Below are 23,539 nucleotides of genomic sequence, written 5' to 3' on the forward strand. Positions count from 1 at the left end.
ACTTTTACTTAAAGAGTAGAGGAAAACATAAAGACTCAGTTTAATTCTTTTAAATCCGCTGCACAGTACACCTGAAATACTGAGTTTTTTCACATGACAGGCATCCTTCAAAATCAGTTGTAACCATCTTTTATTAAAGGCAGCTTCTCTCATGAGAACTGACTCAAAATGTGGCCTGTGCATAATTAAATATCTTTGCCATGGAGGTTATTTTTGATCCTGTTTGTTTGCCTGTCTGTTAGTCGGCAGGATGTCTTGAAAAACAGATTTTTAATGAAATTTGGTGGGATATTAGGCCATTGGCCAAAAAAATTAATGATCTATTTTGGGTAAAAATCCAGATTTAAAAAAAAAATGCAATTTAGAAAAACCCCTTCACGGATCATGTTTCAGAAAATGTTGAGTTAGTTAGTTAGTTACTAAGCGACACAGTGCTTTACAATAAAAACATATAGTAAACACAATAAAACACAAAACTTAAGATGTGAACAAGATTAAAAAATGTAAAAATAACAATAAATATTGTAAGTTAGAAAAAGCCGTACAGTAAAAGTGACTTTTTAAGAAGAGGATGCTGAGATTGCCTACAAGAAATCAATATATAGCAGCAACTTATTACTATTATTTTAGCTTTTAAAACCAGGAGACAACACTTGACATGTCACCACTTAATATGACATCCAAACTCTCAGAAGGTTTACAGTCTGACATCACCATCACCTACTGGATCCCAACAGTTTATTATTAAAGCGGCTCTACGTAACAGTTTGTAGTAATTTACACGTATTAATCACTTATTTATCGGCCATATCTGAGACTCTTCCCTTCCTTCTCTCTCTGTTGCCTTCACAATCCTGTGGACTGTTTGTGAAAGTTGTTCGGTGCTGCTGGACTGTGGATTTCTTTGTGCGGGACTTGCATCACATTTTCCGTGACAGTCCAAAGGATGTGTTTTTACGCACATCCTGGAGTTCCTCATCTCGGTGCCTCTCTGAGGACAGAGAGCAGCAGTAGCTCACGTTGGCGTAGAAATGAAGTCTGCTGACATCAAACCACAAACACAACACAGAAAGCTCCACAGAGCCCCTTTAACCCGCGTTGAGTGATTGTGTAAAAATAGCGTCCGCCTGTGCTGATTGTTGTCCGGTCCAGTTAAAAGTTAATGTCTCACCTCGCGGGAGAGTCCAGGTGATCTGTTTGACCTACATGTTCTGGCAGAGCTATCAGGTTAGCGGTATCTGCTGTCATCTGATCGGCTCATTCTTCTGCCCGGCGGACGTAATACACCGTCCATGATTTCACAGCAGCTCAATTTACTGAAGTCACATCTCATCCCGGGTCCGTCAGCAGCTCACCAACAAACTGCTTCCCCCTTCCTCTTATCCGTTATGTTTCACTTTCTCTTTTTGTCCTGCCTTTCCATCCCGACTGTCATTAGGTTTGTCTGCTGCCAGCTATCCGTCCACACCATGTGTTTATGTATATACAGCATGTGGTAATCTTCTATGAGCATAAATACTGGACGTGTAACAGCACGTTTTGCATAAAAGAAGATTTCAATTGCCTATTTCAAAATTTGTGCTGATGGTTAGCCATATGAGCTGCTTCCAGCTGTCAGATGAGTTCTTGTTTGCAGAGCTCCACCTGTCCAGCTCCATCGCTCCTCCGCTCCGTCTTTTCTCTCGCTTCTCCTTCTGCCTCCGCCGCTTTCTGGAGACGAGGCTCGGCTCGTAGAGCAGATAATTTATTCCTGTTTATCTCCCAACTCTGCCCTGTACCGCAGGGAAATGAGAGATGGAAAAAACAGAGAGAAAGAGGAGGGCACGATGCTGTTTTTCTTTCATGTAATGCAGAAGACGGAAGCAAATGGATGACAGCTCCAGCTAGCAGGGCCTCAGCTCACTCAACATGCTCGAACACACAAAGCACACACTTGCGTCCCGGCCGTGTGAGTGTAACGAGTCAAAGTTTGCTTCCTCAGAGCCTCCGAAAACATGTTGTTTCAACTTCTGCATGTGTTGACCAGCTATTGTGTAGTTTGGAGACTCATACACAGTAATACACAAACTGTTGTGTTACACTCTGTGGACCTTTTAGTGCTTAACTGGCCGGGTTTTTAAGATTTAATTACTAAAAGCTTTCTTCACCATTAGAATAACACGGTGGAAAGGAACCAGCCAGTACATTAACTCAAGCAGAAGGTTTCATTTTTAAGTACTTTTGCTGTCCTTTAGAAAAGGGCGGGAATACATATTATATATATTATTTTCATTCGATCAGTCGATTTAATCAGATGGTCTGTGAAATGACAGAAAACTGATTTCTCCGGATTCCAGGGTGACATTTTCTTAAATTTGGTTTTGCCTGACGCACAAAAGCACAGATGTTGAGTTTACAGCGATATGACAAAGAGAAACAGAGACAACCTGAGATTGTTCGACGTGTTTTTCTTAAAAAAAATTACATAGGAAATTGGCTTTTTGTGCGTTTTGGCGCCCCCCACTGTCATACAAACCAATCCCAGGTCTGTAACAGCTTGTCAGACGTAATGTAGCTGCTAACTGCGAACAAACCTCATTACGTCATAACAATGATATGTGTTGAAAACTTGTATGTTGAAGTAAACGTGTGTAACGCTGTGATCCTGCCCTCTCACTGAGGTTACACAGTGCAGAAACAAGTGATGAGGGGCGGAGTGGCTGAGACAGAGACACCATTTGATGATCTGAAATGATTTTCAAGCTGCTATTTTAAGGTTTAAAGGTCACATAATGTTGATTTAAGTGGTTAATCGATTGTCAAAACGGTTTACTTTTGTAATATTGCAAATTTCCCCATTGTGGGACTAATAAAGGATTATCTTATCTTAATTTATCTTATATTATCTTAAATATCTCCATTTTGTGTCATTGTTCTTCTACTCTACTGGATGCTACTACTTTATAAACATTAATCACAGCTATAGTTTCTGCATAAATTCAGATTTTACTATAGATCATGAGACCATCTTATAAAACAGGATGCATCGTTATAGATTTAATTACCCAACAATATATTAAGTATCACCTAGTTATCCCTGCAAAACAAGTATGATTTAGGCAAAAAGAACTACCGCTGCTAGCTTATTTTGTTTTTATGTGTTTTCTGTTGTCTATTTGTTGTTGTTGTTTATTGCTTAGTAAGAAGCTCTCATGCAGATGGTTCAATGCGCTGAGGTTTTGAGGCATTCTTTCCTCAGACTTCTGCTGCCACCTTAAGTATATTTGTGCTCACATCAATAATGTTTTTTGTGTATAATTTGGGTGAAATGACGCCTCAGCCAGCAATAAATGCTCCAAGCATATTAATGTATGATGAATAATAATGCAGTTTGGGAATATTTGGAGGAACCATTCTGTCTCACTTTAACTTGTGATTTATTGAACATTTTTCTGATAATGCTTCTGCACTTTCTGTCATTTTAAAAGATATTTACCTGTAATTCAGCAATTTTATCCTGTGGTATTACCACTAATACTCAACTCGGCTTCCACTGCCGTGTGTGTGTATGTGTGTGTGAAAACATTAAGATTATCAGGCAGAGCACACTATATCTTCTGTTTCTCTATATATATCCATACATCTCCTACAAGCCGGATCCTTTTTATCAGCCTCCCAGAAGATCTGATACTAAATGTTGTGCTTTGTGTCTGTGTCTGTGTGTGTGAGCCCAATGCGTGCTTATCTACACACCTATGTGTGTGTGTGTGTGTGTGTGTGTGTGTGTCATGTGCGTTTTGAGTTGTGTCTTTTTCCTCTCCTCCTGCAGCAGAGAGTGTAATCCATGGTTTTGTGCATCCTCCTCAGGCTTCATGTCAAAGTCAGTTTCAGATGAGATGAATGTGACAGAGCAGGCTGAAAGAGCAAAAAAAAAAAAAAAAAATTCTGTGCTGGTAATTCAAAAGGCCGGTAGCAAAAAAAAAAAAAAGAAGAAAATGTAAAAAGCAGTAAGAATAGCACTGTGTGAAACAAAAGAAACAAAAGAATACCTGACGTGCTCTGTGTGTAATTATAGCACATTTAGGGGAGACACTGTTTACCACGTCGGGATCAGGGCAGGAGAATAAAAATTGAGGAGTAAAAGACACAAGTTGAGGAGTTAAAGAGCATCGTCGGCTTCTTGCCGTGGGGTAAGGCTGTGTAGCTGCTGCCAGTTAACTGCCAAGATAGAAACAGGCTTTCTTCACAGCAGCAGTGAGCCAGCTGTAGGAGAGGAATCACTCGCTAGACAACAAAAGCTCCTTTAACTGTCGTCTAAGTTTATAAAAAGTCATTTTGAGGCTTGTTTTTCAGCTCCAAACTTTATGGAAGAACTTTCAGATTTGAATTCGTCGCCGCTTCTGTTCGCTTCATAGGGAAAGAGGGAGGGGAATACAACTGCTGGTGTTTGAGAGCACGAGCCATTCAGATGGCGCCTCACAGAGATAATAGCAAAGCTGTTTTTATTGGATGGTGAAGCAATAGAGGAGAAGATACCTGAGGGTCAAAATACACCAGCAACAGACCATGGCAGGACAAACATCTCTGGAAGAAAAGTACAGAGGATGCAAAGCGAAGCAGACAGCAGCGGAAACATTTTCTGCAAACTCCACTAAACATCTTTGTTCCTTTCTCTTTGCGTCTCCGTCCGTCCTGCAGGAGCGCTGCAGATCGAGAACAGCGAGGAAACGGACCAAGGGAAGTACGAGTGTGTGGCCACCAACTCTCAAGGCGTGCGCTACTCCTCCCCTGCCAACCTATACGTGCGAGGTAGGACGTGAACACAGAACGCACGTGCACACGCACACAACAAACACAAAGACAAACACGCAGAAATCCCAACAGTTAAGGTGCTCTTGGTTTAAATACAGCTATTTATTTTCCATAACTGTTCTCTAAAACGAGTATTACTAACCCATCCATTGTCTACAATATATGTTGATCCTGTTGTTTGGTATTTCTCACAACCACCCTTAACAAGTCCACCTTAAACCTTGGTGCGAGCCCCCGCAGCAGAATACAAATGAAACGTGACGTTGGGGGACACACCTCGGTTTAACTGCATGGAAACATCACTGATCTGTCTACTAAAATGGTTTCTGTACAAGAGGCAGATTAAGAGGAAAATGTTGCACAAAAAGAAAAAAAAAATGCACAGATTTGATTTGAAGATTTGAATGAAATTGGAAGTGAAACAGTCGATTCTTAAATTTTGTTAACGGCATCATTTGGCACCCATGTATCACTGGCTTATGGCTGAAAGACCACGACCAATGTTCACATTTACAAGTTCTAGTTTCTGTGTTGAGTGCGATTTTTCGGAGAAGTGTGTGCGTGCGATGTGCGAGTGCTGGTGAGAGGTGTGTGTGTGTGCGTGTGTGTGTGTGTGTGTGTGTGTGTGTGTGTGTGTGTGTGTGTGTGTGTGTGTGTGTGTGCGTGTGATGCGGTGGGATGAGTGGCTTTGCGCTGGCCGTTTTTATTCTCTCTGTGTTTCCCCGTTCTCTCTCTCCCCCCCCCTCACGTCATTGTGTTCTGCATCAACCCCCTTCCATCCCTCAGAGCTGCGAGAAGGTTGGTGTGCTCTTTCTTTTCTTTTGTTACTCCTTTGTTTCAGAAAGCTTCACTTATTGAAACAGAGAGAAACAAAAAAGGAAAAAAAAAAAACAAAAAAAAAAACATTCAAAGGAACGGCGAGGTAGATTTGATGTGAAGTGATTTTCTTTTCCAAAATGAAGAGAGTTGATTTCTCTAAAGCTGCTACGATGATGAAGTGGTCTGCCTACGCAGCAGAGTGCATTGACTGCATTGTGAGGCCTTGTGTGCAGAACCCTTGGTATTGCCTTCACTCCCCGATCAATGTTTTCTGCATGGTATGATCTTGTTGTCATGGAGACCCAAGAATTGGAAGATTAAAAAAGAGGCGATGTTTGCATGGAAGGAGTGAGAGAGAAAGAGAAAGGAGCACCGCTTGCATGTGTGTTGACTGACGGACTGACACGAGAGCATGGCACAGTGTGTGTTCACGCCTATTGATATGCTCGGGTTGTGATATTATTGAACTTGCTGCCTTGTCATGTCCCGCTACTGCTGCCTCTTCTCCCTTTTGTTGTCATCATGTGTAACGTTTGTGTCTCAGCTCCCATGTCATCCTCTCCAGTCCTGCACTTGTTGCACCGAGTGGAAAATGTTGCACTGGCGGTCATGCTTGTACATGCCCTTCTGCGCTGAAGTCATACGTGTTGTGCAGGTTTGTCGGAGAGAAGCATCTTTAGTTTGCCTGATTCACGACATGAACTCAAAATGGCAGGAGATCCAAAATGTCACCGGGGGTGGAAAGAAATAAAGCACTGTGTACTGTGCTTCAAGGTCTAGTGTGTAGGGTTTAGTGGCGACTATTGGCAGAAATTAAATATAATATTGATGTTGATGTTCTTTTTAGTGTATAAATAATAAATGAGAACTATTGTGTCTTTGTTGCCTCACAATGGTCCATTTATATCTAAAGGTTGCAGGTCCTCTCCATGTTTCTACAGTAGCCCAGAGCGGACAAACCAAACACTGGCTCTAGAACTGGCCTTTCCCAGTTTTTGCGTTTTCAGCGACCACCGATCTGCAACTCGTTTTGAAGGCCAGTCTGAAGTGAGGGGTACTCAGTTGGTTGCAATCTACAGCCTCACCATTAGATGCCTTTAAATCCTGTACACTGGACCTTTTAGTACACATTTAAGGTATTTTTACTTTATTTGAGAATAATATTTAGAGGGAAATATTATATTTTTATTCCTTTATATTTATTTAACCCCTAAAGTTTACTAAAATTTCGATGTTAAATGCAAAGTATAAGATGATGCCTTGTTACATATATATAAAATAGTTAAAATTAGCTCCACCTCGACTGATTGCAACAGTGAAGACACTTTATAAATGCATCAGTAATAATTACACAATAATAAGATCAGTAACAGTAAACTGAAACACTCACAAGGTGCTACTTCTACTATTTATGTTCTGTCTCTTACAGATTAAAGTTTAAAATATCCACTGTAGCTCATTAGCTACCTTTAGCATATAAAAGCTAGATTTTGCTAGATCACTAAGCCAGTTCACTGATTTTATGACTCTTTTCTACTTTTGCTACTTGTATTCTGTACTTTAGCATTCAGCATTATCCTTTAATTTCCACTTGTAGCAGAAATTCATCATTTTTCTGATAATAATTACATCCTTTGACGTCAGTGCAGGGCCTTTACTCGTGATTGAGTATATTTAGTAAAAAGTCTGAACACTGAACCATCAATAGGCCTGGTATTTACAGGAATAGCAATATGCCCACTTGACAGTAGTAGCCCGTGCTGTATCTCTCTGGCTGTTGCTATCTTGGCCAAACACTCTGATACGCCTCTACTGACTGACATTTGAAATTAATCATATCCATTCACATTTTTAGATATCGAGGGGGATATTAATGATTCCCTCTTACTACAGTGCTTAATGAAAGCCGTGTCCTTGAGACAGACGGGATGGTGCTGCGTAAATGTCAGCTCGGTGACGGTGCTGAGCGGGCATATAGCAGCGCAGAGATACAGCGGTAATCCTTATAGCTGTGCCAAGGTCCCCCCAGCCTGTAGCCTCCAGACTCCCTGCAGAGGACGGGACTAATGATAGCTCCCGCTAATAAAGATTGAAGCTCCTGGCTCTCAAAAAACTTTATGGAAAATGGAGGGGAATCATGTGGCCCGGCTCGATTAACTTTAAGCTAAAGGCTCTGTGAGCATGTGAAGGATTATCCCTTGTTATGAGCTCACTTTATTGTAAAGTGCTCGGCTGTGTCTCCGCCGTGGATTCTTCTGTCCTTTGTCTCTGGTCCTGACTGATATATGTTCACACTACTTAGAGTGCTGAGTTCATGTGTCCGATCACTAAACGATCATCCCCTTTAGTCTTCACCTTCATCCTGTCGCTGCTCACGTTACCAAACTAATCCATATGCTTAATTAATCGTCTTTTTTTTGCCATATTAATACATGCAAAATAACTGAGTGAATGAAGCCGACAGTGTTGTGTCCTGCTGCATTGCACCTGCTTTGTCTGTCTTGTGCATGTAGCTGTCATGGATGCAGTCTGTCTGTCTGTCTGACTGTCTGTCTGTCTGTCTGTCAGTCTGTCAGCATGCTCATATGAGGAGATGCCTGCCTAATCATGTCTGTTTTCTAACAGATCTACCTGTTTTTGTCTCTTTGTCTCTTTCGTGTCTTCAACTTCTGTATCCAATTCTGGGTATCTTCCATTTTTTTCTTTTTTTTTTTTCTAAAAAAAAAAAATGCTTTGCACATTATCTGTTCTTCATGAAATGAGAGTGACGTCACGGCAACTTTTTTTTTTTTGTCCTTTTCTTTTTAATTTGTTGAACTCATGCAAAAATGTTAACTTCTATCCAATTGTCTCTACATTCTTTGAGTAGGGGGGATGTGGCCCGTGAAGATCCCAAGTAATGATGTTACACATTAAGGAGTGGAGGTTGTGCAGTAAATTTACCCATATTTATTTATTTACTTATCTTTTATTTATACATTTACTTTGTATTTATTTTATTTTTCATGTATTTTATATATATTTATATAAATATATTAGAATTACAGCTGGATTTCCAAGTCATCTAAAGAAAACTCTGATTGTTTTGTTACTGTAGGGTTTTTACAGTAAGTTTTTGGGAACCTACGTTAAATTTGTAGTTAACTGAACTTTAGTTAATAGTTATTTGACTGTTAAGAAACAATGAAAAGCTTAATAAACCATTTATTAAGCAATTAAGGCTCATAAACAACAAGTGTTTGATTACAGTAAGTGTTAAATAGCTCTATATTACACCGGTCATTACTGTTATAGAGTGTTTGCTCAGTCAGCCATGTCTCTCCTCCGCCTGCTCATGCAGAAAAAGAGAAAATAACTTTTCTGTGTAGATGAACTACACAGTATTATATAACCCTTCACAAAGTATTATAAACATTCGCCGCCACTTAACAATATACTATTGGTTAAAGGTGCAATACGTAAGAATTTACCACTTGGTGAACTCACACTCCAAACAAACAGGGGCAGCACATCGCCAGAGAAGCTAACTGCTGCTACCTGTATTCTGCTCACGGCTGTAGCTACTGTTAGCTTGTTAGCCCAGCAAACCCTGCAGCTAGCCGGAGAGTTAGTGTTTGACATGATGTCAAAACTGTTGTTTCCTCATATTTGGTTGATAATTGTTGTTTATTTCAGAATGTTTTTTTACATATTGCACCTTTAATAAATGGTTTATAAAGCATGTTTCTGTTCATTAACAGTCAGATAACTACTAACTAATGTTGAATTAACTTTGCATTTGCCATTTATTAACGATGGGTATTAGAAAGTGTTAGCAACCTTTTTTTATTTGACTCTATTTTAATTTGTGTTGCTCCTTACGTTCCTGTTTTCTTTAACGCACATAGTTTCCTGTAGTGTTGAGTTGAGTTGAGTTTATCGACAATGTTTCTGCTCTCTGTCTGCCCTCCCTTTCATTCTCTCCTCCCATGCAGAGATGTTTGTCCGTTCCTCTCTCTTTCTGTTTCCTGTCTTTGTGACCCTGGGGTATCCTCTTCTTCTTCTCTGTTCCTCCAACATCCGATCTCTTTTTTTCTTTTTGTCTTACTTTTGAAGCACCTACTTTCTGAATGGGCCTGACTCTGGTATATAGCCGTGTTTTTAAAATAGATCCATGTGTTTTCTTCTTCCTCGCTCCTCTTTTCTTCCCCCCTTTTTCCCTCCTTCCCCCCGAAACCCTCTTCTAACCCTCTCTTTATCTCCACTCCCTGTCTTTTCCCGTCCTCTCCCTCCCCCTCCTTTTTTCTCTTCTTCTTCTTCTTCTGCATTCTGTCTGCACCCTGATGTGTAGGAGCGACAGACACATGTACATAAGTTTACTAACTTATAAACATGCACATACTACCTCACATATCTCTCTTTTTTGCTCGCACTCGTTCTCTCCCGTTCTGCCTCTTTCATGCTGTCTTGGTGTTTTTTACTTAATGTGTCCAATGATCACTCTGTAATTGCCACAACACCTTAGTAGAACCCCTCGATCCACTCCTGTCCACATTTCCAACTCATTTGATTACACACTGTATCAGTTATGAATCCTATGTATTGTACAGTATCTTGTTGTACAATGTGGCTGTCCTTTGCTACATTGCCTGTCATTGTCTTGAAGAGAAGCAGAGCTGCCTCTCTCTCTCTCTCTCTCTCTCTCTTTCTCTCTCTCTGGCTATGTCTCTCTCTCTCTCTCTCTACCACTTCCTCTATCCCTCTACCTGTCTTGTCTCGCTTCCTCTCCGTCTGCCTCTCTGTCTTCAGTTCTTCGTTCTCTTCTTTGTGTTCCTCCACCATTTTTATCCCTCTTGAGTCGCCCAGGCATGCGAGTGACCTATGAGTTCAGTCTCTCGATGCATCTCTCGTTAATAAATAGTCAACCAAAAGCTCTGACAGATGCAGTATTGGATATAACTTGCCACTTTAGTTGTTCTTCTCATGGGGACACGGGTAGCAGGCAGGGCCTATTGATCGGCCCCGCTATGATGCATACACTCTCTCTAAAACGAGCCCATCTAGAGGCACAAGCACCTCGAGGCACAGAAATCTGAATGAAGTAAAGTTTCGCACTGAAGTTTCTTGTAAAGTTTAACGTGTTTAGTCATTGTTAAAGGGGGGGGGGGGGTTGTATTTATACAACTAAAATCAAAAGACCTAAATCACTTATTCTTCATGTTTAATGATAATAAATGATTTTAAGAAGAGAAACTGACTATAGGTGTCATGTCCTGGTTGAAATGATACTCAAGAGTTTGTCACTTTATTATTTTGAGTAGGCAGCTCACTCTGATTGGTTGAGCTCAACACAAGATTTGTGTCTTTCTGTTTGAATCATCAGTACCATAAAGTAATTGGGACTAAACTTGAAATATCCCTTTTGTAATTTTCTGTAAAAACCCTGAAGTTCATTCTCCCCCTTCCTGTTACCTCTCCTCTCTCTTCTTCTTCTTCTTTCTTTTTATCTCTCTCGCCCTCACTTTCTCTCTCAATCTCGACCTTGCTTTCTGCCTCGCTCTTCCTCTTCCTCCTCCTCCTCCTCTCTCTCTCTTTCTCTCTGATTCTCCCTCACTCCTTCCCCCCCTCCTCCTTCTTTTTCTCCACCTTTCTTCTCCTCGCTCCCTTCCCCACTTTTTCTCCTCCCCTCACCTTACCCCTTATCCCCCCACCTCTCCTCTCTACCCCCGGCTCTCCTCCTTTCCCAGTGCGCCGCGTGCCCCCTCGTTTCTCCATCCTCCCCTCCAACCACGAGATCATGCCGGGAGGGAGCGTCAATATCACCTGCGTGGCCGTGGGTTCGCCCATGCCCTACGTCAAGTGGATGCTGGGCACCGAGGACCTGACGCCCGAGGACGAGATGCCGATCGGACGGAACGTGCTGGAGCTCAACGGTGTCCGGGAGTCTGCCAACTACACCTGTGTGGCCATGAGCAGCCTGGGCATCATCGAGGCCATCGCTCAGGTCTTAGTGAAGAGTAAGAGATTCTCTAATTACAAGATTAATCATTTTGGCTGTTGGAGAGAGAGAAGCGGGTGGAGAGCGCCTCTATTGTTGCTTTATATGAGGATAGATTTCTGTATTTCCATGTTTTTGATATAATTCAATTTCCAGAATGTTAATTTTAGATTTAAAGCAATTTTCCCCTGTACTTCACCTTTTATAGCACGTATTTAAAGTATGATTGAGGCATATTCATCATCATGAGTTTATCATTGACACATGACAGTGTGGAAGGTCATTTAATATATCCCTTATTGTAGGAGGCTTTGGTCAAATAAAGCTACCTAATTAATGTAGTGTACTCTAATATCCTCAAAATTTTAATTAGATTAGATGAGATTCAGCCTAATTGTAATTGCACGCAGTGAGTACTATGACAACCAAAAGCAGTTTTTACTAGATACTGCAGACGGACACAAAGGGCACACAGATATATATTAATGAGAGGTGACTGATCTTTTAATTAAAGTGGCAACAACTTTCCCCCCCAGTGTTACCAAGTGGTATTATTGTTTGTGCCGCTGTTGCAAAGACAACTGAGTCATTTCTGTTTTCCTTTCTACTTAAATAAAAGTACAAGTATTAGCATCAAAATGTACTTGAAGTATCAGAGGTAAAAATATCCATTATGCAGAATGGCCCATTTAAGAATAATGCATTTTATGGATAAAGATTATTGATGCATTAATGTGTTCAGCACTTTCCTGCAAAGCTGAAGCTGGCAAAGGCAGTTCAAGCGCTTCAGAAAGTGAGTCTGCTGGGAAGACTTAATCTATAATGATACACCATAATTTATTTTTGGATTATATTTTGTATCAATAAATAAACCTGCAAAGTAATTAGTGATTAAAGTGGTAAAATAAATATAGTGGATTAAAAAGTACAATATTTGTGTCTGACTCATGGAATAGAAGGGCAACGTAGTAGAAAAGTACCCGAGTAATGTACTTCTGTGTGCAATTTGTTTGAATAAATGCAGTCGCAATATGTCATTAATGCAACAGTAATAGGTACAGAGTGAACTGAGTTATCAATAATATAAACCAAACAATATCTCTTCTCCCCTCTCTTTAATCTCCAGCTTTGCCAAAGCCTCCGGGAACACCCATTGTCACCGAGACCACCGCCACCAGTGTGACCATCACCTGGGACTCCGGCAACCCGGACCCCGTCTCCTACTACATCATCCAATACCGAGCCAAAGGGCCGGACAGCAAGTTTGAAACAGTGGACAGCATCACCACCACCCGCTACAGCATCGGGGGCCTTTACCCCAACACCGAGTACGAAATCAGAGTGTCAGCCTTCAATAGCATCGGCCAGGGGCCGTCTTCTACCCGGGTGGAGGCCCGTACAGGAGAGCAGGCTCCGGCCAGCCCTCCCCGAAACGTCCAGGCCCACATTATTTCACAGAACACAGTGATGGTCCGCTGGGAGGAGCCGGAGGAGCCCAATGGACAGGTGGGATGAGGACTGAAACAGCTCTTTGTGATCTTTTTTTCGGCAGAGGAAAACATGCCGTTTGTTCTCGTTGTGGGTGTTCTTTTCTTCCAGACAAATTGTTCCAAACATGCTGGTAATTGTCTGCTGCGAAGCCAGTCTGTTCTTTATAATGTGTTGAATAAGACAAAAGTCGTTAAAGACAGTGTTTGGTGTGACAGCCCGCAGAGCCTACATCCAGATTTTCAGATTTTTTTTTCCCATAATCCAAAACTAAAACATATAAAACGCTTACACCCTCGGGCATCTCTCAGCTCGAGTCTGCAAGTAATAAAGTAACGTTCAGCACATATAGTCATTCAGCCCCTAAATTTTTAGTTTTTACTATAATTCAACATAATCTTTACTTATTTTTTATTTTTCACATTAATGGGAACATATAAAGTGACTGATTGAGTAAAGATGAACACTATTGTCTTTTAAAACTGAAGGATATTGTTCCAAAATTATTAAGAAAGCCGTACATTTTTACGGTGTATATATCTAACACAGAACAAGTACAAGATGGTGTGGAGTGTGTGTGCCCCACACATTTGACATAACGTTTAACTTGAACTTATTATCAACTGACAACGTTTCAAAGTTGCACAAAAGCTCGGACGAGGTTAAAACGATAAAGCTTTAATAAAATTCACCGCTGGGAGTTTCATTCCAGCGTGCAGGTTCGTGTCCTTTTGCAGGGATTGTGTCTTGCTGGAGATTTCCCTCCTGTAACTCCCTCGCTACTTTCCCCACCCTCTAAAGAAAGAAAAGGTAATTGGACTGTCCTCTCTAAGTTAAGAGCACTGCCTCTTGAGGCCTATTTTTCCTTTTCTGGCCTACCTAACCGTGCGGTAGGTTCATAAAAGTACACGACTGAATTGAGTGCATATGGGGATTATAGATATTAAAGAGTAATAACAGGAGAGGTGGTAGAGGTGGAGGGTGAGGGCGATGGCACGGCAGCAGGATTACACTCTGAACTGCCCATAAACAAACCCCCATAGGAGGAGGTATAGCGATTATATCTTAAGCATTACAGTATGAGTGTGTGAGACAGTTTTTATTTGAACTCTTCTGAGATTTATCAATCAAGTGAACAACGACGTGAGGTCGTCACCTTGTGACAACGACCTCCAACAACGGCGAACAAACGAATCCACGCGACCATCTGGATTTAAAACTCGTTCACAGAGATGATGACCTTTGCTGTAATGAAGTTGTGTTGAAAGATGGTATTATGGATTACCATGGATTGTGTTTAAAACCCGGCCCTGTGTTGTAGGTGAAAGGTTACCGTGTGTACTACACCATGGATCCGTCCCGGCCCATGAACGAGTGGCAGATCCACAACGTCCAGGACAGCGTGATCACCACCATCCAGAACCTGGTGACCTCGGAGACCTACACCATCCAGGTCCTGGCCTTCACCTCTGTGGGGGACGGACCCTTCTCGGACCCGGTCCATGTGAAAGTCATGCCTGGAGGTCAGTGTGTGTTTTGTGTGGCTGTGAATGTGAATGTGCATCAACATAATCATTAGTTTGTATAAGCTATCGCATTTATCTCGCATGCCGGTGCATAAATAACATCTCAGTAACGGTCTTCATTTATTCATGTGCAGGAGAGAAGTGGTTGTTCGCGCGGCTGTGTGCATGCAGCCGAGTTCAAATGACTCATTATTTGTGTGTGCGCATGTATACAAACTGTTAAGTAGCTTATTTGAGTGACTTGCGTGAAGTTTGTTAGGCAATCCACTGTGAAATGCTTTTGCGAATAAGCCTGACCTGTCAGGAAATATGACTGCTTTAAAATGAATGAATTCCACCTGCCGGGACGGAGCTGTGCATACTTCTGAAAAGGAAACAGGGATTAAGAGCCAAACATGTCCCTCGTACCTCGCCACTGCTCATGTCGCTGTGACAGCTGCTGTCGGAGGTTTTATGAGAAGGGAGGGACGTAGAGGTGATTACTCTGATGGCATTACTGGTTTAAATTCTCGTGTAGCTCCGGCTACTGCTACGCCATGAGGTGTCCCTAAAAAGCCTTTCATTTCCCAGGACGTAAGAGGAATAACAATATATAAAAACTGCACAACAATGCAAGGGTTTGGGCATTTATGGGTCAGTTGGTTCCAGATTCCTTCTTACTTCCACTATGACTTCAAACCACCTTTTCTGTGACCTTAACTGTGTTTACATGGACAATATTTCTTAAGATAACATAAGATTGTGTAAGATAAGTTGTACCTCTTTTGATTATTGATTAGGAGAAATTCAGTTTGGCACTGCAGCGCGAAGGAACAAACAGTGTGCAAACAATAGTTTCAGCACGAGAGCAGGAACTGACTGAGAGAAACATAAAATAGAGAATAAAATCAAAATATACTCAAATAAATAAGATAATACTCCACATGGATCCGTGTGCATCTTCGATTTGAACAACTAAACTTTTTACAGTTTAATAAAGTGATCTGATTAGACGTGTGCCTACATTCATGCAAATGCTTTTAATATGCTGTAACTAACTTCTTTGACACGCTCAAAGTGGTGTCGCCTTCTGTGAAGCGTCTAATCTACCAGAAATATAACAGAACAACTTTAATCAGAAAATTAATAAGCAGGAAAGAAAGACCGAACTATTACAGCTAAAGTAACAAAAACAAACATCCGTGGCAGTGACTTAATTATAATCTCACACTAGCAAACAAAACTCTGCCAGTGGTTTAATCAGATTTGATTGACATGAGCATTACGCCGCCAACATAATTCCCATTCCCTTATTAGGGATATCATTAACGATAATACACTTTATTTCAAGAGCACTTTTCCAAGAACAATTACAGTAAAACCAACAAAACCTGCGACACAGAAAGAAAGAGCGTAACTCTCTGAAGTAGTGAGGTGACCAGGAGGGAGAAACATAACACTGCTAACATTATCAGACTTTCTTTAAAGGATTAAATGCAGAAATTAAAATGAAGGATTAAGGGTGTTAACGATTAATCATTACTGGATTAAAACGCTGTTAAGACCAACAGAGATGCCCACAAATACATCAAAAAGTGACGTGTTATTAATTGCACATACTTACTTATGAAATATATCAAAATTAAACACAAATTACTGGTATGAGAGAATGTATTTAGAATAAAAGCAATTTGTTACTGTTCATTTGTGCTGAGGAAGTAAACATACACATTTAGATGAGACGGAGACCTGGCTGACTGTCTGTGCGTGTCCTCCTCAGTCCCGGGCCAACCAGGCAAGTTTAAAGTTGGCAGAGTGACAGACACCAGCATCGAGCTGACCTGGGAACCTGCTTACACCAAGGAGGGCATCGTCAACTATGAGCTGCTCTACAAACCTGTCAAGTTCGGCAGCTTGGTGAGACCTCTTACTCTTTTTTTTTTTAATATAAATCTGTCTGCTGAGTAGATTTCCTAACCAGACAGAGGGGATGAGAGGACGGATAAAAGAGGAAGTTAAAAAGATTAACCCAGGCGTCCGGTGACAGTCCTCATCTCTTTTTCTCTCCGACTCTGCTTTAATGTCTTCTTTTCACTCCCCTCTCGTCCTGTCCTCTGCTCCCCTTTCTTCTCTCTCTCGCAGGAGAAGCTGACCTTCGGGCCGAGAAACTCTTACACAGTCGAGGGTCTGAAAGCCAACACTGAGTACTCCTTCTCCCTGGCCGCCATCTCAACCAAAGGCATCGGAGCTTTTACCAACGAGCTGGTGCAGAGGACGTCACAAGCCAGTACGTCTCCATCTTCACACACACAGAGAGACGCCCATAAATGTTAATTAAACAATGTTTTTATGTGTGAGTGTTGTACACATGTTTTATTCAAATATTTTGTCCTCTACACACGCAGCTTGTAGCGCTTTGTCCTCAGCTCCTGACCTGGTGAAACCCGGGAAGCATCTTCACATCTATCTCATTTATCAACCCATCTGTCCAACACCCCCTCCCATCCATCCATCTACGTTTGACTGTGCCTTTCTTTCCTCCGCTCGGCCTCTCGCTTTCTTACACAGCCAAAGCATCATGACAGATGGAGATGGAGCACCGATTAATGTCTCGCTCTTCCTTTTCTTCACCCTCCTTTCACTTTTTCCACTCTATCAGTGTCTAATGTCTTTGAAAGGGCGAAACTGTCTGCCACTTACTGGCTAGCAGCCAGTGGCGAGGAGCATTAAAGGATGGTGGCTGGCCCGCTGTGTTGACAGGTAAGTGCCGGTCAGTCTGTATTTTATCCAACTCTGAACTTGGATTCTTTCCCTCGTCGCCTTTTTTCTCGTTTCTTTTTCCTTCACAAGCGGCGATAGAGTCGAAAAAGCTCATATCGAGTCATTTCATGTCTTTCCTTCAAGAAGGAATAGAAAAGAAAATGGGGAGAAAACTGAGAAAATGGCGCGAGGGAAAGAATTAATAAAGTAGTCGAGATCGAGAAAAGAGCCCCAAGTCCTGCGGATCATGGCGCCGTGACATTTCAGTGGTAAGTTTTTGTAATTTACAGACGCAAAAGGTTCATATTGACCCCTTTTCTACCATGATGGCTCTGGTTCTGGAAGCGGTGAACCGATTTGTTTTTTGGTCGAAAAGCTCTCAACTGTACAAATGAAATGCACAGAACCGGTTCCATGTTGGTGTAAACGGGGTATCAGTGTATTAATAACCAGATTATTTTCAGACCCGACTGTGCTAAACATTTTTAGCTTGTCTGCTATTCTCTCTTTACCTTCAAAAAGAAAGAGACACCAAGGTGGTACATCGGAGGAGGTGGCAGAAGACGAGAGGGGGGGGTTCAGGAAAGGGAAGGTGCCAGATAAGCAGACTATTTCATGCAGCAGATTTCATTTCCCAGGGAGGTTATGTGTGCTTTGTTATCGCCAAGCTTTGGTGCACATCTAGATTGTCCCCCGAGGCCAACAGAACAGTGGCTGTACGGCTGAGTGGATAGATACTTGAACCTGTCAGCTATGACTATTACACTCCCACACATACACACATGCTATACACTCCCGAGCTCATGCACGCCTCAGCTGGGCTCGCCACTGTGTCTGTGTATTTGTGCGTGTGTGTGTATGTGCTGTTTAAGGAACATTTTATAGGGTGAGTGATAACAGTTCAGAAATCTGTGGTGATGAAGTCGATGTTTGGCTTTCTGTCCTCGTGTTTGTTACAGTAAATATCCCAGCCTGCTTCTGATTCAATTCTCGTCTACGATTCATCACTCTAGCCTGACTTTCAATATCCGTCTGAGTGCCTTTCTCTCCCGGGCTCCCTGTTTTTTTTTGGTTGGTTTTTTTTTTGGTTGTTTTTTTTAACCCTCCTCCTAAATCCTCTCTGCGCTGTGTGAGATCTGTTTTAGTTTGTTTGTTTCTTCCCTCTGTGAAGACCTTCCCCTAGTCCGCAGTGGAAAGTCTCAGACCACTCTATTATCCCAAGGACTCAAGGATTATGCCACCATGGGGGCTGCTGTTCTGAAATGTGTATATTTGTCCGTGCTCCTGTACATCCCTGCTTCAGTGAGAAATACTTTTATCTGTGTCTCATTCATAAATCTGGATCCTTTTATGCCACGAGCCACGGCCAAAGGATAAGATGTAATCGTTGGTTATTAGATGCACGTTCTCCTTGGGTGTAATTAAGTTGTCCACTCAGGGTCGATACTCTCGTCTCTGGTTTATTTCATTAGGCTGTAAGCCCAACATTATGCTTTTACATTATGTGGTCACCCCCCGCTTTGTATGCCAGAGTTATGTTTGTCTCTTTCAGTTCAGTTTACCTCAGTTTCTTATTGTTTCCTCTTGATCCTTATCTTCTATCCTTCTTGCTTTTTCAACCCCCAATCTCTCGGGTCTCTCCTAAACTCTTTGCCAATTGCCCCTCTTGCCCCTTGTCCAATCAGAGCCCTCCGCTCCACCCGAGGGTGTGTCCTGCGAGAGTGCCAGCTCCACCTCGCTGAGAGTTAGTTGGAGGCCCCCTCCAGTGGAGGGCCAGAATGGCGAGTTGGCAGGTTATGAGCTGAGATACCAGAGAGTTTCTGGGGCAGGAGGCGGAGGTCAGGGCCAGGAGGTGCAGGGGCTGCCTATCCCGGCCCAGCAGGGGCAGTCAGTGGTAGAGGGGCTGGAGAAATGGAGCTGGTACAACATCAGCATGGCAGCCTACACTGCAGAGGGAACTGGACCCGAGAGCCTGCCCGCGCTCTGCAGAACTGATGAGGACGGTAAGAGTGAGGGCCGTAGATCAGACCTAATCAGTATTGATTGTTCAGCTGATTATTTACTGGCTAGACTGTTGGTCACTTAATTACTTCTGCATTTGTGTTTATGTGTGTGTGTGTGTGTGTGTGTGTGTGCGTGTGCGTGTGCGTGCGCTCAGTTCCCGGTACACCCCCTCGTCAGGTCGATGTCCAGCCGCTGAACTCCTCTGCGCTCCGGGTCACATGGCGGTCGGTGTTGCCACGGTTACGGCAAGGCCAGATCCGTGGCTACCAGGTGCACTTCAACCGCGCGGAGAGCGGTGAATCACGAAACCTTCCCCGGATCAAAGACCTCCTATTGGACGAGTCCCAGGTGACGTCACGGCTGAATATTTAAATGATTCAATGAAGGCCGTTTATTTTTTCATTAAACGTCGTCGCTCTTCCCTTTTGTCCTTTGACTCACTCTCATCTGTCTCGGCTGCCTGCGGGGTGTGTCTCGTCTCCGGGATAAGATGGAGGAGGATGACTCGACTCAATATGTGAGTGCAGACTACCCATCCTCTTCTCATTACAAATGAGTGCACTATTAATACATACACAGAGACGGTCATAAAATCCTCATTTAGCCACTGAAATGTAATTTATTGATAAATTCCTGCTGATGCATAACCAAAAAGAAAGGTAATGAAGAGATCCGTTTGTTCGCAGTAATGTGATGTGTCACCGTTTTGTGTTTTCCTCCGCAGGAGATGATCCTGGGAGCTCTGAAAGCAGAGACCTTGTACTCCATCTCAGTGGCGGCATACACCACCAAAGGGGATGGAGCGCACAGCAAAGCCAAGCTGGTGCAGACCCTGGGGATTGGTAAGCATATGCCACGTATACAGTTCAGTGCACTGGATTTAGTAACATACTCAAGAATTGATCTAACAGTAAGCTGCACCAGGAGCAGGCAGTAAATAAACAGCCGAATCAATTCTAATTCTTGTACAAGATCTGCATGATATATGTTTTTATATATGTATTGCCATTGATTTTCTGCTGCCTACGCTGTCGTTTGCAGTGCCTGGCCCCCCCTCTCTTTGGGTGCGTCCAGGATCGGGTCCGTCAGTGGTGGTGCGGTGGGCTCCTCCGCTGGAGTGCTCTGAGTCAGGCTCCGATAGCCCGGGGCCCCCGCTGCAAATTCTGGGCTACCGCCTACAGTTTGGCCTGAAGAATACGTCTTTAGACAACACGGTGGACTTCACCAATCGGGAGAAAAACTTCACCGTCAGAAACCTCTCCCCGGGCTCCTCCTACGTCTTTGTCCTCTCCGCGAAGAGCCGAGCAGGCTACGGAGATTTAGTGCAGCAAGAAATAACAGTTCCCATGTTCCCACCCTCGGGATACCCCAAAATATCTGACTTTGTTAACGCCACCTGCTGCTCCCTCCAGTTCTCCTGGCTGCCCCCTGCCCCAGACGAGTGCAACGGTGTCATCACAGAGTACACCGTAGCTTACAAAGAGGCTACAAGCCCCAAACCCTCTGCTGACCCTGCTGGCCCTGCTGGCCCTTCATCCTTACCAGCCCCCCCTTCTCTCCCATGGCTGATCACAGTACCAGCGCGTGAATCCAGCTACACCATCCTGGGCCTCAATCACAGCACAGCCTACGAGGTGCAGCTCAGAGCCCACAACAAGGCAGGGCCAGGCCCCTTCAGCCCACCTGTGGGGAGCCGAACCCTGGCCTTTGAAACAGGTAGGGCTGGCCTCAGGCCTCAGGAACAACCCTTCACCTTGTAAGCACTGGTGCAGCTTCACATCTCCCCTTAATGTGGATTTCACTCCGATACACTAAACTAAACCAAGTGTGGGCCAGTTCTTACAGGTTGGCCTTTTACCCGTGCACCTCAGAGAGGCCAAGAACTGCAAAGTCCAGGGGAACACGACTACTCCCCCCAATCTTCTCCACTCACTCACTTATACCTTCATCACCTACCCTTCACCACCAGTGGGAGCAGGCTGAATGTTAATGGATGTTTGCCTCGAGAGCACTGCTTATCACAAACCCTCAGGTAAAAGTCAATACAGGGCTGAGTATACAGTATCTAACACACAAGGTAAGTGTTCAGTCTGAGTTCAAGTGAGTGTGGCGTCTGCTGCTGTATCTGCAGGTAAGCTTTTTTATCTGATAGACCTCCACTTTCACCTTTTTCCGAAAGCCTTTGCTGACATGCTGAATTCTGAGTCTAACAAACACGACCTAACACTCTGAGAATGTGGCATGTCACATTCCTGCAGCCGCTCTGTCTGATACTTGTACTTACTTACTCTCGCCATCCACTCTCCTCATCACCCGCCCATCCTCCTAACCGTCATGACTTCTTCCCCCAGTAACAGATCTGACTGACGTGTGCTACGTTTTTACAGGCGTTGCAGTGAGAAAGCAGAGGAGCCGCCGATCCGAATACGGCTTCACCACGCGTGACTGTGTTTTTTGTTTGTTTGCTTCCCAGATGTGCCGAGGAACTTTTCAGTCAACCTGGCCACTAAGACCAGCGTTCTTCTGACGTGGGAGTTCCCAGAGAGCAGCAACCCCTACCGCTTTACTGTACGTACACGTGTAGCAACATATGCCTAGTCTGGTCAGTCCTTGAGATAATTTATAACATAACACAGCATATTATGTTGTCCCCAGATGCTTCCAATTATAATACCTCACATTATCATGAGTTTATGTATTTTTAGTATGCATGGCCCCGGTATGACTTTTACACCCCACTGTGGACGCTTTGAACTTTGAGCACCCTCTGATCCATCTGTGGGATGTTTGCCTTTTGTGGTGTAAGAGCCATTTACAAAATAGAAAAATAGTTATAATAATTTATCTTTTACTCTATTTGATTTGCTAAGGATAAGCAGCTCCATGGTTTTATCACAGCATGCTTAATTAAAACCAGTTAAGACTGCTGTCAGCTCTGGCTTCTGATTGGTTAAAAGGTATAATATGCTGTCCTAGCATTATGTATATATATTTTTTTATCCCGTTTTTGAGGCTGACAGTTTTCAGTAAACAGTTGCAAAGAGTTTTGTTGTTAACTAAATGCTTTGACTCTACCAATGAAGTGGGCATTGTTGGGAAAAAGACGGAGCCACACTAACATTTCATGGAATAATGCCTTGAAAAGTTACCTGAAAATGTTTTTTTTAACTATATATAACAAAGTCCAACCAGCACCTTTGAGCTTACTAATTAACATGATGTAACTTTAACCCATTTTCTGCAAACGTGTTAGTTTGTGAGCTTTTGAGGTGCAGAAAGGCAGATTGTGTAACTCTTGGACAGAGCTAGGCTAGCTGTTGCTCCTTGTTTCCAGTCTATATGCTAAGTTAACTGGCTGATGGTGGTTCAGATATTTGAGAGGTGTCAGGCTTCTCACCTAAAGGAACCTCTCACATGCCTGTATGCTAAATTTTAGGCTAGCACCAGCAGCCGGCTAATTTAGCTTAGCATTGAGACTGGAAACAAGGAGCAACAGCTAACCTGGCTCTGTCCAAAGTTAACAAGATCAGCTTACCGGCACAACTTTTTTGGGAAATATGATAAACTTTTTCTGTCGATGTGTCAATTGGGGTAATTGCCAAGTAAAAAATTCCTTCATTGATTTGTTTTTTTATTAATTCGGCTCAACTCCAGCGAGAAAATAAATAAACTGACTCACTTTCTATGACTGAAAAGGAGCAAGGGAGGAAAAACATCAAACCGTACCTGCCCTCACTAACCCTCTCCCGTCCTCCAGGTGGAGTACAACCGACAGAAGATGGAGGTGGACGCTCGTCTGAGAAAGGCAGTCATCCCGAACCTTCAGCCCGACACCAGCTACGACTTTAAGATCACTGCCCCGGAGGGCAACATGGGAGGCCTTCGCCACCGCATCTCCGCCAAGACCTCCCCGCCAATCACCATCCGCCGCCCTGAGATCGACCACGCCCGCGACACCGAGACCACAGTCACCATCATCCTGCCGTCTCTGGAAACTCGCAGTCCTGTCAAGTGAGATTGAAGTTTCAGACGTTGGTAGTGTTTGAGATAGTCCAGATGTGGGGAGTGATGATAGCCTGCCTGATAAGATGGCGGAGACAGTGTTTAGTGCAACAAGTAGGCGAGGAAAACGTGAAAATAGCTTGAGACAGGTTTGCTGTTGTACCAGTGGTGTTATGCCGTTTGTCCTCCTCTG

General features: G+C 43.1%; 1 protein-coding gene across 1 annotated transcript in view; it reads left to right on the top strand.

The window, feature by feature from the left end:
* The window catches only part of LOC311266647 (receptor-type tyrosine-protein phosphatase S-like), a 74,625-nt gene that overhangs the window by 35,260 nt on the left and 15,826 nt on the right, over nucleotides 1-23,539 (top strand). The window contains exons 6-18 of the mRNA XM_084369093.1: nucleotides 4,678-4,788; nucleotides 11,337-11,606; nucleotides 12,714-13,093; nucleotides 14,397-14,598; nucleotides 16,361-16,497; nucleotides 16,723-16,867; nucleotides 19,026-19,343; nucleotides 19,499-19,692; nucleotides 19,835-19,861; nucleotides 20,069-20,186; nucleotides 20,386-21,060; nucleotides 21,818-21,912; nucleotides 23,102-23,355. Coding sequence (XP_084225219.1) covers nucleotides 4,678-4,788; nucleotides 11,337-11,606; nucleotides 12,714-13,093; nucleotides 14,397-14,598; nucleotides 16,361-16,497; nucleotides 16,723-16,867; nucleotides 19,026-19,343; nucleotides 19,499-19,692; nucleotides 19,835-19,861; nucleotides 20,069-20,186; nucleotides 20,386-21,060; nucleotides 21,818-21,912; nucleotides 23,102-23,355 — 2,926 coding nt within the window. The remainder of the gene's footprint in view (nucleotides 1-4,677; nucleotides 4,789-11,336; nucleotides 11,607-12,713; nucleotides 13,094-14,396; nucleotides 14,599-16,360; nucleotides 16,498-16,722; nucleotides 16,868-19,025; nucleotides 19,344-19,498; nucleotides 19,693-19,834; nucleotides 19,862-20,068; nucleotides 20,187-20,385; nucleotides 21,061-21,817; nucleotides 21,913-23,101; nucleotides 23,356-23,539) is intronic.

This window comes from Pagrus pagrus (assembly GCF_965226575.1).
Source record: "Pagrus pagrus genome assembly, chromosome: 12".
In the NCBI taxonomy this organism is placed as follows: domain Eukaryota; kingdom Metazoa; phylum Chordata; class Actinopteri; order Spariformes; family Sparidae; genus Pagrus; species Pagrus pagrus.